Source organism: Arachis duranensis, chromosome 3 (genome assembly GCF_000817695.3).
Source record: "Arachis duranensis cultivar V14167 chromosome 3, aradu.V14167.gnm2.J7QH, whole genome shotgun sequence".
Lineage (NCBI taxonomy): Eukaryota > Viridiplantae > Streptophyta > Magnoliopsida > Fabales > Fabaceae > Arachis > Arachis duranensis.
This window is the reverse complement of record NC_029774.3, coordinates 7,255,866-7,271,370: the sequence shown is the minus strand read 5'-3', so window position 1 is coordinate 7,271,370 and position 15,505 is coordinate 7,255,866. Positions and strand designations below refer to the sequence as shown.

Here is a 15,505-nt window from a genome sequence, read left to right as displayed (position 1 = left end):
TCTCCCCATTCTCATTTCCTACCGCGTTAATTAAACATACTCACCACACTACCAACTATTAATAATTGTTTTAATAATTTAATTTCCTTTCACACATGTATCTTATTGTTCACAGCTACGTACTCACTCCTTTCCCAAATCCGTGTCATGCTTATTACATTTCATGATTATAATAATAATCTTGGGGTTCCCTACAAAGCTTGCAACCTCTACTATCTACTCTTATATATTTAAGACCGTGTTTGCCATTACTCTTCTATAGCCACCACCACCAACTAACCCTTTCTTCACTTCTCACCCTTTTGCGCCTCCCATTCATTCATTCATTCATTCATTTGTTCAATCTATATATATTATTTTTCTTCTTTTTTGTTAAAGAACACAAGCTAAGTTCCAAAGCCTTTAACATGATCAGGGGTGAACCATTATCACTCTCTTGCCTTCTCAGCTTTTGTTCAATATTGTTGTTGCTATTGAACAGCATTATTAACGTTGCTGGGGAAGACCCTTATAGGTTCTTTGATTGGACCATTACCTATGGTGACATTTATCCCCTTGGAGTTAAACAAAAGGTTTGTATATATATCTTTAATCTTTCTATATATTTATACCTTAATAATGTTATAACAATTATATATATGACATGATGCATGAGAAGATTAAACATTATTATGTGCTTGAATTTACAGGGCATTTTGATCAATGGACAATTTCCAGGGCCTGAAATCTACTCTGTTACGAATGACAATTTGATCATCAATGTTCACAATAACTTGCCGGAGCCGTTTCTTCTAACATGGTCCGTATCTATATTTTGCACGTAACATCTTTCATTGCATTTTTAATTTCAAGAGTGAAGAATCAATAGGTTATAGTAAATTGCACTAGTAATTAGTCCTTCCACTACAAGTCCAATTCAATTTGCATATTCTTTTTCTTTTTTCCCATATAATCTTCCTTTGAATTTTTGTATTGGAAGTGTTTAATTTACACTTTTGCTCATCATTGCGTGATATTGAAATCTAGCTATATATGATATATCACAATCACACAGACATGAATACGTGTACTATCAACTGCATATCATTTTAAAAGCTGTATTTAAATAATGAAATCTTAAAATAGGAACTAATTTAATGATTGATTATGATGGAATTGATTCTTTGTTCCGAGACATCAATTGAAAAGGAAATTAAAATTGTCATTATTGTTCAATAATTGAATAATATGATGTATAGGAATTGGATTTTAATTAACAAAGATATCATAATCTTATAATAATAATAATAATAATAATAATTTGTTTTCCAAATAAAATTGCTACTATAAAAGGAATTTTTTATTTAAAATGGCTAGATATTATTTTGAGATGATAAAAATTTATTATATTAGTTGGCAAACAAATGTACATAAGAAGTTAGTTTGGGGAACACAAGGTTGGTTATTCATTCACGGCATCAAGTAATTGAAAAAAAAAAAAAAACATACTTTTTGGTTATGGAAATTAAATGTAATTTAATCCCTAATCCAACTGCGCAAGCAATAATGCACCTTCAACTAAACTAAACCTTGTTTGCTTCACCTAATCATTTCCAATGCAAAACAATTCAATAATGGAAAAAGGCTATATTCTCTTCTATATTACTCTTTTTTATCTTTTTTCTATATCATTGGATTTTTGTATTAATTAAGATATAGAAAAATTCCTTCAATAATACAAAATGATTGGGATTAAAGATTATGGAAAGATACTAAACTCTAACTTTTAGTTCCTTCTACTTTATGTACATTGTAGATTAAGGGACATGTGTTTTGGTAAAGTTTTATGTTTTAGAAGACTCTCCAGAGTCCATATTCGCACAACACAAGATGAGTTTAGATAAGAAGAGGCCATAACAAAAAGAAAAAGAAACCCCTTTTTTTTTCACTTTTCTTGGGTTCACCGAGTGAACATTGAGTAGAAGCAACCACCACCTTTTTTAAATAAAAAAGAAAAGATATAAAGAAACAAAAACATGAGTTTCATAATTGTTTCTCTCACTCATCACCTAAACACACTTAACTCATGTCACGGACCAAAATCACTCACCGTTAGGCCCACTAATAAAGTCACAAACTCACAATGGCTTAAAAACTTCACGGGGCAGGCCCATATTTGATTTGGACTGGTAAAAAACATATCACATTTAAAAAAGATGATTTTTTTTTCTTCTATTCATTCTTAAATGCAAGTATAAAATATTGCTAAACCTTGTTAATTAAACAACTTTTAAGTTTTAACTATTAATGAAATTTGTCATTTGGATATTAATTATGCAATTGATTATTTGTTAACTTAATAATAATAATAGGAGTGGTGTTCAAGAAAGGAGAAACTCTTACCAAGACGGAGTATATGGAACAACATGCCCAATTCCACCTGGGAAAAATTACACATACACCCTTCAAGTGAAAGACCAAATTGGAAGCTTCTTCTATTTCCCATCACTTGCTTTCCACAAAGCTGCTGGTGGCTTTGGCTCCCTTAAGATCCTCAGCAGGCCTTTGATTCCTGTCCCATTCCCTCCCCCTGCTGATGATTTCTCTCTTCTCATTGGAGATTGGTACAGCATTGACAACAATGTAACTCCCATTCATTATTCCCCCTACATTACATTCTAATCTTCTCTTCCCTTTTCTAACATCATTTGCATCAATTCCAGAGGCTCAAGGCTGTTCTTGATTATGGACACAAACTTCCATTCCCTCATGCTGTTTTAATCAATGGTCGTCCAAATGGAGCAACTTTCACCGTTGAACAAGGTATGCCTTTATACATAAATATATCAACAAATTTATTGAATAATCAACTGCTGAAGCAAGTGTTGAGTGTTTAAATTCCTCCTTAAATAGAATTTAGATTGTGAATCTTGTTAGCATGTTTATTTATATATAACAGTATTTGACTAAGAAATGAACAACAACAGGAAAAACATATAGGCTTAGGATATCAAATGTTGGACTCCAGAACACACTGAACTTTAGGATTGAAGGACACAGCATGAAACTGGTGGAAGTTGAGGGAACTCACACATTGCAGAGCACATATAGCTCAATAGATGTCCACGTGGGACAATCTTATTCGGTGCTGGTGACAGCAGATCAAGCAGCCAAGGACTACTACATTGCTGTCTCAACTCGTTTCACTTCTAAGGTCCTCACAGCAACCGCCGCCCTTCACTATTCTAACTCCAACCAACCTCTTTCTGGTCCTCTTCCTCCTGCACCTACTCAACTTGATTGGTCCATTCAACAAGCTCGTTCAATTAGGTAAACATATTTAATTAGAATTAAACTGGATATAACAAAATTAATTTTTATCTTTTTGTCAAATTCGATCAAATTAATTACTTAATTATTATTGCAATTGACAGGACAAACTTGACAGCAAGTGGACCAAGGCCAAATCCACAAGGATCGTATCATTATGGTTTGATAAACATTAGCAGGACAATAATTTTGGAGAGCTCAGCAGCACAAGTTAATGGCAAGCAGAGATATGCAGTGAACAGTGTGTCTTTTGTTCCAGGCGACACTCCATTGAAGCTAGCAGATTACTTCAACATTGGTGGTGTCTTCCAAGTTGGGAGCATCCCAGATACTCCCTCACATAAGCCAATGTATCTCGCCACCTCCGTCATGGCCGCCGATTTTCGAGCATTCGTTGAGATCGTCTTTCAAAACCACGAAAATATTGTCCAAAGTTGGCACATTGATGGATACTCATTTTGGGTTGTAGGGTATGTATTCGAATCATTTTCTTCAAATTATCAAATTCTATCGTGACACTCGTCCCAAAAGTTTAAGCTGAATCTGTCGTGCAGAATGGATAGTGGTATCTGGACGCCTGATAGTCGTAAGGAGTACAACCTCGCCGATGCTGTTTCGAGGTGCACAACACAGGTTGGTCGTTATTCTAGTTAGCAAAAACATATTTTTTTTTCTTAATATCCAAATGAGACATTATAGCTTATTGGTGAATATTTTTGTCTCAGGTATACCCTAGATCATGGACTGCGATTTACATGGCACTAGACAACGTTGGTATGTGGAACATAAGAAGTGAATTTTGGGCACGACAATACCTTGGACAACAATTCTATATGAGAGTATATTCACCGGTGGAATCTCCAAGAGATGAATATCCACTTCCAAAGAATGCTCTTCTTTGTGGCAGAGCTGTAGGCAGAACATAATTATTTACTACCATGGACTCGCTTGGTCTCATTCTTTTGCAAATTCATCCAAGATTCCTTTGTATCATTACCATCATATTCATATAATATGTTTCCCGTATTGGTTTATAATTGTTAACATTTTTTTCAAATGTATGTTTTTTTTTACTGGAAAATAATGTATTAGCATATTGTGTCACAGACTTTTGCAGACACCACAATACACAATAAAATTCCTAATATTTTTAATTATTGGATCAACTATGTTTGGTATCTCAGTGTATACCAAAATCAGCTATAAAAATTAATATTAAGATAGAATACACATTAAAAATAAATTAAATTATATTTGTATATAAATATATAATGATTAATTTTGATAACTGATTTTAAACGTATAAATAACATTTTTATGGATTTATCTGTAGTATAGTTATTATTTAAGCAACATGTTTCTTCTTATAGCTTTGGTTGTGTTGATTTTTAGACAACCTAAATATTTCAGAGGAAATAAATACTTTTGAAACTTAAGAACTACAAATAAGATCATTATTTTAATATTTTTCAATTTAATATTTTAATACTTTGAAACTTAAGAACTATAATATTATACACAATCGAATGGAGATTATTCACAATTTTTTGTAAAATAAACTTCTAATCACATACAATTTATTAAGAAAATAAAACACTTATCTTAATTATTCAGAGGACAGTACAGTTTCCTGATGCTCATGATGGACGGGCATTCACACTTTCAAGGCATTTTGATCTTTTATATGCATAACAATATGATGGAGCAAAATGGTATCATTGTATTAAAATAAAATCAAAATAAAAAAAGAATTAAATTTAGTAAATAATGGATTAACAAACTAGTGATTAGTGAATGGTGCAACACCATTGTCGTTGCTCCAACCGTGTTTTTCTCCCACAAATTGCAAATTTAGGCTCTCCTAATAATTTTTGTCACGAATTCCTCTCGTACTTCTTTTTCTAGCCTCCCATAATAAGCCTAGTGGATCTATATAACCTCTCCCAACTCATTCCACCAAAACTCACACCCTTCACAAAATAACAAATCAAATAATTACATAGAGAGTTAGACAAAAGAGAGAGAAGACAGATCACAAAAACTGCTCTGATCTGCTCTCTCACCATTCATGCATCTGTGATTAGATGATTACGTTGTCACAAAAATCATCGTAATCACAGATTCATGAGATGATGTTAATAAATTGGCGCTAGTTACAAATTATCGATCTTGATAAAAAGAATAATGGAGGTACATCGATTGAGAGAGTTGATTAGAATGTGGTCTACTTTGTCGATTAACCATTTCTCACTTGTTGGTGGAAACCATACCGCTGCTAGATTCTGCAGTCGCTAGAACTCTGTTTTTTTTTTGTGACTAGCTCCTCTACTCTCTTTCTCAAAATATTCTTTTTAATTATACTTATTCTTGTTCTTATACCTTTCTCGTCTTAATCATTATTCTATTCATTTATTCTATCTATTAATTGTCTCCATCGTCATATCATAAATATGGCGATGGAACTCATCGGTGTCATTGCATTGAAATCAAAACACTATGTCAACTTCAAGAAAAGCATTATTAAGCACCTGCCTAAAAGCCCACGTTACTTTATCAATAGGCTCATCCCAAGTTCCAAGTTCATGAAGATTGTTTCTTGTTTGTTCCTCATGATATTCGCATTTGCCACCTTGAATAGCATCATGAGATTGTCTTCCTTCGAATTCGAGAAAATCTCTTATAAAGAAACTCAACAGAAGGATCTGCTTACCGAATCTACTGATAAGCAGCAAGTTAGCTACGATTCGGTCAACATAGAGCAGCTATTGGGTGTTCTTTTCCATGACCTTACAAACGAAGGGCTCAAGAAACCTACTCAGCGCAATGCAATTTTCATGACCAATGATAACAATGCGGATCCAGGAATAGGGCCTAGCATTGTTTCTGATTACAACATGGAACTTGTTTCGTTGAGTGATTTGGAGAAGCAGAAGAAGGTAATCGACAACAGTGTGGACTTTGTTTTCACCACCGATTTCCCGGCGGCCTCAAAGTTCATCGAGAGGACACTGAAAGTTGATGGGGTTGTCGCCTTTCTGGCCCGCGATAACCCCTCGGCGAAACAATACAAGCCTTCCAACTACAAGATGGTTTATGTGAGGCGCTTGGATCTCATTGCTGTGGCCATGATAAAGAAGGAAGAACTTGTTCGTCATGATCAGCCACCGCCAATGCTGGCTGCGCCTAGAAAGCTTCTTGGCTACTCCTCCGAAGCAAAGAAAGCTGCACTGCAAAACCTTGAAGATGTCTTGTTAGAGCCTCCAAGAGCCTCATCGAGAATATCAAGAAAATACTTGAAGCGCACTAAGTAAGTAAAACACTTAAATTTAGACAAATGATTATAAAAAAGATAATAACACAAATTTATTTTATCTAATTTATTATTTATAACTTTATAAGTGTTTTTTTATACGTTTAATTTTTTAAATTACTTGACACAAATATAAATGGTGGAATTTTTTATTCACCTGTTATTTTTTAGACAAATTAGACATAAATTTTATAGGCGGTATAGAATTTTCTAATTTTATATATATAATAACAACTGTAATTATATATTTATTACATAAACAATAATTAAAAAGTATGAAATAAAAAAAATTTAAACTACTTTAAACTGTTTTTTATTATTTTTAAATATTTTTATAAAGTTAAAAATTTTAGATTGATCTAATCACTTTAATTCTTCATATATATTTTTATTACTTTTAAAATTTTCAATAATTTCAATAATAATGTAAGACGAATTAGTTATTTTGTCATTTAAAAAAAATAATTTGTTTTATATAATAATATTTTTTGAAACTTAATTTTTCTTCAATAAAATTTATTTTTTTTAAAAAATTGAAAACAAGAAAAAAAATGATATCTTTACTATTTTTTTTTACCTTAAATTCATTGTCTAGCTAATTATTAGAATTTATATACCTATCATAGGACACGCATGCAGTTTGCACTAATTTCATAAATATTTGACAGATACCTCCCGAATTTGATGGGCGATTCTTTGGAAAGTTATCCTCGTAGAGTTTTTATTGATGTTGAATTGGCGGAGAAAGAAGGAGAGAGAAAAAATGATTGGTTTCAGAAGAATTATCCAACAAGAAACAAGAACTTCGAAATATACAACATAAATATCGAAATAATTACAGCGGACGAAGAGGCGTCAACAAAAGAGGTGCCACAAATAGGAATGTCAGATTGGATGCGAAAGAATGTGAAGGATGAAGAATTCGTGGTGATGAAGGCAGAAGCAGAAGTGGTGGAAGAGATGATAAAAAGAGATACTATTGGGCTGGTAGATGAGCTTTTCTTGGAGTGCAAGCCACATAAAAAACAAGAGAATAATAGAAGTCGTAGGGCTTATTGGGAGTGTTTGGCACTCTATGGAAACTTGAGGGATAAAGGTGTAGCTGTACATCAATGGTGGGGTTAGAAACTCAAAAGAAGCACAACAACAATGGATAATTGGATATCTTGTTTATTGTAAATTTTACATTAAGAGAATTGTCTTATTGCATGTGTGTGCTGTAGGTATGGAAACTAAAGAAATAGATACTTAAAAGAGTTGACTTTTTTCTCTTGAAATGATATAGAGAAAGTATGCATCACAAAAGTTAGAGTAAATGGTTAAATTAATTTTTAAAAAATTATTTATTTTTTAAATTAGTTCTCAAAAATCTTTTTTTTTTAATCAAATTCGTTTTCATATATAAGTTTATAAAATGAGATTGAATTAATTTTAAATTGAAGGATTCCAATGCAATGTCTCATATTCTCCTTTCAATGTCTCGTATATTCCTATGTATGTGTTGTAGTATCACTTAACGTACCACATTAACAAATTTTAACACTGTTAACAAAAAAATGACAAAAGGACTAACAAAATTAATTTAAAATTTTTGAATGATAAATTTGATTAAAAAAATATTTTGGGGACTAATTTAAAAAAATGAATGATTTTTCAAGAAATTTGAAAAATATATTTAATTAATTTGTATCTTAAAAATATATTTTAATAGTGTTAATTAAAAAAGTTTGTATACAAAATACAAAGTTTAAATTTTTAATATATTTTGTTATTTATTTATTAAAATAAAAAATTTAAAAATTTAATATACTAATAATAATCTTAACATGTATTTTTAAAACACAAGTTAGTTAAATCCTTTAAAAAATTATCCTCTAAAATAAACAAAAGTATAAAGTAATAAAATAAATGATTAATGATCATTGAATTTTAATAAAAAAATATTAGAGTCAACACTTTTTTATTAATATTAGAACTTTAACCCAAAATTTTATTTTAATACTATATTAGAGTTTAGAATTTATGGTTCAGCTAATATAATATTTTTTTATATAACTATACTAAGTGTACTAAAAAATTAGTCATTAAAATTAGTCTCTATAATATGAAATACATTTTAATTAGAATATAAAGATATATTAAAAATAAATTAAACAATATATGTAATTAAAATTCATGTGTTCATATATCTCATATTAATAGTCTTGTCAACATTGCTATTGAGAAATAATTCCTTATATTCATATATTGTATTTGTAGCTCAAGATTTAATATATCATCGTCAATATTATTATAGTCCTAAATAAATCTTTTTATAAAACTGAAAGTAAAGTCTCTTTGCATTCAATGCTTCACTTTTAAATGGAACGATTTTACAATAAAGCATACTTTAATTTATATCTCCATATTATCTATTTAATCAATTTACTTTCAGGTAATTAATGAGACGAGCTTTAAATACTTAAATTTTTCACTCGCTCATAGCACTAATATATAATATCTCACATAAAAATGAGATAATTTTCTTTAATGATATATCAAATGACATTTGTTCTTGAAGTGTTGAGTTTATTTTTAAGATAATCTATTGATTATCTTTTTTTCAAATTCAATATTCTCAAAAAACGATCAACTTTTTATCTCCTAAAATTATTTTAATTGTGGAATCACAAATAAAATAAATACCCAAAAAATAAATAATTTTGCAAGATTTGAAACTTTATCAAAAATTTAAATTACAATTTTCAATGCTCTTTCCCAAAATGATTCTGGTAATTAGACCATCTCCAGTAGAGAACTCATCTCAGTCCCTATTTATGACCCACTTGTTATAAAAAGTAACTCCACATCAGCTTTTGCGTTATAAACGGTAAATAGGAACTCAAAGTATCTCTCTCTTTTCCATTAGGAGGAACTAACTTTAGTCCCTGTTGTGGTCCCACTTAATTAATTAATTAAAATACTTAAAATTAATGTAATTGATTTTTTTAATAATATTTTTTAAATTTATAAATTTAAAAATAATTAACTATTAAAAAATATTAATATGTATGGTGTAAAAATTAAATTTACTTTTTAATGTAAGTAAATTTAATTAATTATAATTTAATATAATAATATAAATAATATTCAATATTAATTATGATATAAATAATTAATATAAATTATTAATTAAATAAAAATTTAATTATTTAATATAATTAATTATTATTTAAATAATTAATATAAATTATTAATTAAATAAAAATATAATTATTTAATATAATTTTTATTATAATTATTACTAATTTAATTATTATTTTATTATTTAATATAATTATTTAATTATTTCAGATTTTATATTATTATTTTTTTAAAATAATTTACCAAATGGCAAGTTATTATTGGTTAATTTGAGTCCCTGTTTAGAGGGACTCCCTCGTCTTGAGACCCGTGCGGGAACTCATTCCTTCTCTCCTCCAATGGTTAGAGTTCCTATGTCTCTGAAAAAAGTGAAAGAGGAACTCACCATTGTAGGTGCTCTTAACAAAGTATGAGTAGTCATACTTCACTAATGAAAACCGTAGAGGCTATGTTCACGGTTTTTTTACGTGACCATAGATTAACTTATGGTCACAGTGAAAATTAAAAACGTGACCTAAAGTGCTAGAATTTAAAAATTGTAATCGTGACCATAGATAAAAAAAATCGTGACCGTAGATCTATGGCCACGACAGAATATGTCACGATAAAAAAATGTAATCATAGATCTATAATCATTCTTTTTACTAGTTATGGTTATGATTTTTTACCATGATCATAGACCTTTTTTTTGTAGTGACTTAGATGAGATAGAACAAAAATATCATTAAAGAAAAACAATAATTAAAATAAATTTAGAGTTATTTCAAAAGAAAAATACTGATACTAAAATACACTTGAATTTGTAATTAAAACATAATTTACCTATTTAGTTGAACAAAAATAACTAAACTTATTAAAATAAAAATGAGAACCAAATTATTAAAAACATCTATATTATATTTTCTTATAAATTCAAATAACATAATATTTTAACAATAATATAATAATAATACAAGCTTGTTATCTCAACTCCCACTAAAACTGTTATTGTCTAAAAAGATGTTTTACTAGTTATAGTTATGATTTTTTACCATGATCATAGACTTTTTTTTTGTAGTGATTTAGATGAGATAGAATAAAAATATCATTAAAAAAAAACAATAATTAAAATAAATTTAGAGTTATTTCAAAAGAAAAATACTGATACTAAAATACACATGAATTTGTAATTAAAACATAATTTACCTATTTAGTTGAACAAAAATAACTAAATTTATTAAAATAAAAATGAGAACCAAATTATTAAAAACATCTATATTATATTTTCTTATAAATTCAAATAACATAATATTTTAACAATAATATAATAATAATACAAACTTGCTATCTCAACTCCCACTAAAACTGTTATTGTCTAAAAAGATGTACAACATTATTTAACATTATATATACAACTTTATATTATAGACAACTACTGACGATAAAAATTGACCCAACCGTGCTACAAGGAAATAAAAATTAAATGCATGAACATATCGTTAAACAGCTATAACTTTGTGCATTTAATTTCAAAATAAGTCAAGACTAATGGCGGAGCTTAGTTCAGACAAGGGGTGACCACGGCCCTCCCAAATTTTTATTAAAAAAATTAGTAATACTTTTTTAAAAAATAAAAAATAGTTCAGTTGGCTCAAATATTTTATTATGACTTAAAATTGCAAAGTTCAATCTTCATCTCTTATTTTTATTGCACAATAATTTTTAGTTTTAAACATTCAAAACATATCGAATTTGGACTGAATTGAGTGTATTTGTATTTCGCAGCTCTCTATTCAATAAGCAACACTCCCTCTATCTTTGAGTTCAAATATAAAAAAATTAGGTATTTTTTATTTAAATAATTTAATATTATTTTATATTTTACTGTTTATTTAATTTAATTTTTTTATATGATAAAAAATATTAGAATATTCAATAAGTATTGATATTATTGTATTTGTATAAATTGATAAAAAAATTCAATAAATATTATAAATTCTATTTGTCCTTATAATTTCTTTTTTACATATTTTACCGGATATATATTCAAATTTTTATATAAAATAATCATAAAAAATCAAAGAGTTGATGATGCATTTTTTAAGAGGAATGCTAATATTAGAAGGAAAACATATAATTTTTACAATATCAACACCTATAGATAGTTCTTCTACTTTAATGAATCACGAAGAAAGTAAGATACAACCTTCAAAAGTTTAAAGAGTTGCATCTAATGAGTTTGACCTTAATTCTTTGGAACGATACCCTGAAAAATGGCCTCAAATTTGGCAATATCACCCAAATAAAAGAGATGAGGTTAGACGAGCTTATCTTAAATGGGGTCCATTAAAAAAAACATCTTGACAATTATCTTCTATCTGCCCCCCCAAAATTTTGTTTCAAGCTCCGCCACTGGTCAAGACATTTTTACGTGATATACTCATTTATATTTTTATGTATATTTCATTGAAATTTAGTTTAAAAAATGTCATACTTGTTTCAATTTGATTGTTAGAAAGGTAAGAGAGAGTAATAGAAAAAAATATTTGTGTATATTCAAGTTATGTGAAATGATATAATATAAACGGAGATTTATAGGTGTTAAAAGAATTGAAATAATAAAGACGTAATATTTTATAACAAATATTCAGATATGTTAAATAATTCTAATGAATGTTAATTGATCCTAATATATTTTAGCATCTCCTTAAGTGACAACTTGAGTTTGAAACTTATTTAAAACAATGAAATAAGAAAAAAATGCATAAACTGGTGCAGATAGAATTGTCGAAAGGAAGCACAAATTAAACAGCTAAAAAAAATGCAGATGAAACTATCAAAAGGAAGCACAGACAGAATTACGTACTACAAGAAAAACGCAGATAAAACTGCCGCAAGCAAGAAAGTACATACGAAACGACCACAAGGAAAGGGCAGGCGAAACTGCCAAAAAAAGGCAAACTGCAAAGTGATGATAAAATGTCAGAGGATAACGAATTGTCAGAAGGTAACGAAAAATATGTGGTTTCTTCACAAGAATAGATAAGCAACGAATGATAGTAGTGTTTGATTCATTAGACTCGGAAAAACACAAGACAAAGAAAATAGACTAATAATCGGTGAGGTAAAAAGCATCAAAAGAGTGATGAAAGACAAGGAAAAATAGCATAAAGAATAAATGTAAAAAATATGGTGATTTTACCAGAAGAAAAATAACATATTCTCTTTAAGGAAGATACTATGGCTCTGATACCATATTAAAAAGGGTAAGAGATAGCAAAAGAGAAAAGATTTGTGTGTATTCAAATTGTGTGAATTGATACAATATAAACGGATATTTATAGGTGTTAAAACAATTGAAATAATAAAAAATAATATTCTATAATAAATATTCAGATATACTAAATAATTCTAATAAATGCTAATTGATCATAATATATTCTAACATTTATCACTTTTAACAAAATGCTATTGTATTTTTTAAGAAAATTTATTTATAGCTATTCCTATTTGTGAGCCTTTTGGATGATTTTTTTAAATGTCACGTATATCTAATAAAAAAAAACTTTTTATTATTTATAAGATTTGAACACACGACATATTAATAATTAAAGTATTATCATCTTAACTAATTTCATATTTATTAATATTATACACAATCGAATGGAGATTATTCACAATTTTTTGTAAAATAAACTTCTAATCACATACAATTTATTAAGTTGGATCTAGACTATTATTTATTAAGAAAATAAAACACTTATCTTAATTATTCACATATTTTTTATTCACATACTTCTAATTAAGTTGTATTTGTATTTTAACATATATTTTAAATAGTGATTAATTTTGATAATTAATTTTAGTGTAGACATAACATAATTGTAAATAATTAAGATGAGAATTGTATGAACCGAAAAATTAATTAATTATTTAGTTAAAATAAAAAATTAATTATCCAAAATAGGTTAAAAATGATAAAAATATTAAATTAAAAAATTTAAAGGAGAAAAAAATTAACGTAAAAATCTAATTACTCGTAAAACGACGCGACCGGCTTAATTTGTCTGGCACGGTGAGTAAGAAAAATTAAATTATGAGTAAATAAAGTTAAGAAATTAAAATTAATAGTTGAGAGATAAAATTAGTTAGGATACGAATTAAAACACTAATTTTAAATATTTTAGTCTAAAATTGGACCAATGGGCTAAACAAACAGACTTGGGCCGTAATTGAGCTCAAGACTCATTCACTAACCCCTCAACATTGTGCCAAGTTCAACACAATGGTCACTCACAACAAAAACATTCAGCCAGGTGAAAGAGAAGGGAGAAGAAGAGTGAAACCCTTGTATTATTTATCTTCTTCTTCTTTTGATCATATCTTGTGATTCGGAGCTTCGATTGGTGCGCCGTTTGCAGCCACGCAATTCGCTCTTCATTTATATCTGAACAAAGTAGTAAACAACTTGAATTCCTTTCTTTAGTTCTTTATTCTAGCACAAATTCGAATTTCGACTTTGGAAAATTGAGATTTTTATTATTTTGATGGTTTGAGTGTAATCTAGTTTGGCTAACTATTGAGTTTCATCCTAAATATCAGTGGGTAAGATAAAAAAAATTCAAAAGCCTTGTAGTTTGTTGAAATTGTTGAAACCTAGTATTGATTTTGGTAAATTGAATGAAACTATATTAAATTCATGTTAATTGGAATTTGAGTTGGTGATTGGATTACTTGAAATTGAGCTAATGTTGTGGCCGAAGCTTGGTGGCTTGTTTGGATACTTGAAAAAAATTGGCCAAGATATAGTTTCAGTTTTTTTTTTATAATATGTAATGTTGTGTGAAATTTAGGCTAGTAGCCCCAAGATAAGTGTGAATCGTATGAATGGTTGATTGGTATTGAGAATTGTGAATGTATCTTGGTTGAGTGTGGATGTGAGTTTATCTGATTGAACTTTGTTGTGATACTATAGAATGAATAATAACTATTGATTGTGATGATGATTGATGGTAATGTGGGTTTGGTATTCAATAGGTAAAATTTTGTTGGATTTTAAATTGCTGATTGAAATTGAATTGTTACGTGTTTGATGGTTGAAACTTGATGGATGAGTGCTTGAAAATGTGTAAAAGTATTTAGGATTTGAAATTGGTATAGATGGATTTGAATTGGATTGAGAGTTTTTGAAACTAGAAGATTTTGATATCATTTGGTGAAAAATTATTTTTAACCAACTTCGAAGGGTTATAATTTGATTTTCAAACTCTCAACTTTTGTGAAACTAGTCTTAAATAAAATTTGGATTCATGTAGTTTATGACGTTCGAAAAATGGACGGAAAATAATTTTTTATGAAAAAATATGCCTGTTTGATGTTTTGTGTAAAAAACTGAATTTTCTGCATTTATCAGCTTTTTAGAAAAATTTGTATTCATGCGTACGCGAGTAAATGGTTCTACCCAGTACTCTCGCGTACGCGGATGGCATTCGTACGTGACAATACCTTTTTTGAACCCATGCGTACGCAGAAGTGTCATGCGACACGGGCAGATGTTCCTGTCCAATATTCTCACATATGCGGAAGGTATGTAGTTCGCGTACGCAACATTCCCAAATTTTCAAATCATGTGTACGCGGAAGGCATGAGTACGCTTGACCACCCTATTTTACAAAAGATAAATTTTTGAATTTTCAACTATTCCTCTAGTATTCTAAACCTCTGTAACTATTGTTTAAGATCCCCTAACTAGTATTTAGATTTTAGAACGAGCGGAAGTGTACT

The 15,505-nt window shown here is 28.8% G+C and overlaps 2 protein-coding genes across 2 annotated transcripts; both read left to right on the top strand.

Moving 5' to 3' along the window:
• The first annotated feature begins 250 nt into the window (after nucleotides 1-250).
• Nucleotides 251-4,346, top strand: LOC107477320 (L-ascorbate oxidase homolog). The gene is made up of 8 exons (XM_016097308.3): nucleotides 251-572; nucleotides 690-799; nucleotides 2,352-2,622; nucleotides 2,703-2,802; nucleotides 2,967-3,309; nucleotides 3,414-3,779; nucleotides 3,864-3,942; nucleotides 4,035-4,346. The coding sequence occupies exons 1-8, from the start codon at nucleotides 408-410 to the stop codon at nucleotides 4,233-4,235; spliced, it is 1,635 nt and encodes a 544-aa protein (XP_015952794.1). The 5' UTR covers nucleotides 251-407; the 3' UTR covers nucleotides 4,236-4,346.
• A 1,504-nt stretch (nucleotides 4,347-5,850) lies between these two features.
• Nucleotides 5,851-7,768, top strand: LOC107477324 (uncharacterized). Its single transcript, XM_016097313.3, has 2 exons — nucleotides 5,851-6,616; nucleotides 7,288-7,768. Exons 1-2 carry the CDS (start codon nucleotides 5,892-5,894, stop codon nucleotides 7,742-7,744), a joined length of 1,182 nt encoding a protein of 393 aa, XP_015952799.2. The 5' UTR covers nucleotides 5,851-5,891; the 3' UTR covers nucleotides 7,745-7,768.
• Nucleotides 7,769-15,505: the final 7,737 nt, after the last annotated feature.

Coding starts and splice junctions, on each gene's coding strand:
- LOC107477320 (XM_016097308.3), top strand. CDS start 408: ATGATCAGGGGTGAACCATTATCACTCTCTTGCCTTCTCAGCTTTTGT. Junction 573..689: donor CCCTTGGAGTTAAACAAAAG/GTTTGTATATAT, acceptor TTGAATTTACAG/GGCATTTTGATCAATGGACA. Junction 2,803..2,966: donor AACTTTCACCGTTGAACAAG/GTATGCCTTTAT, acceptor GAACAACAACAG/GAAAAACATATAGGCTTAGG.
- LOC107477324 (XM_016097313.3), top strand. CDS start 5,892: ATGAAGATTGTTTCTTGTTTGTTCCTCATGATATTCGCATTTGCCACC. Junction 6,617..7,287: donor AAATACTTGAAGCGCACTAA/GTAAGTAAAACA, acceptor AATATTTGACAG/ATACCTCCCGAATTTGATGG.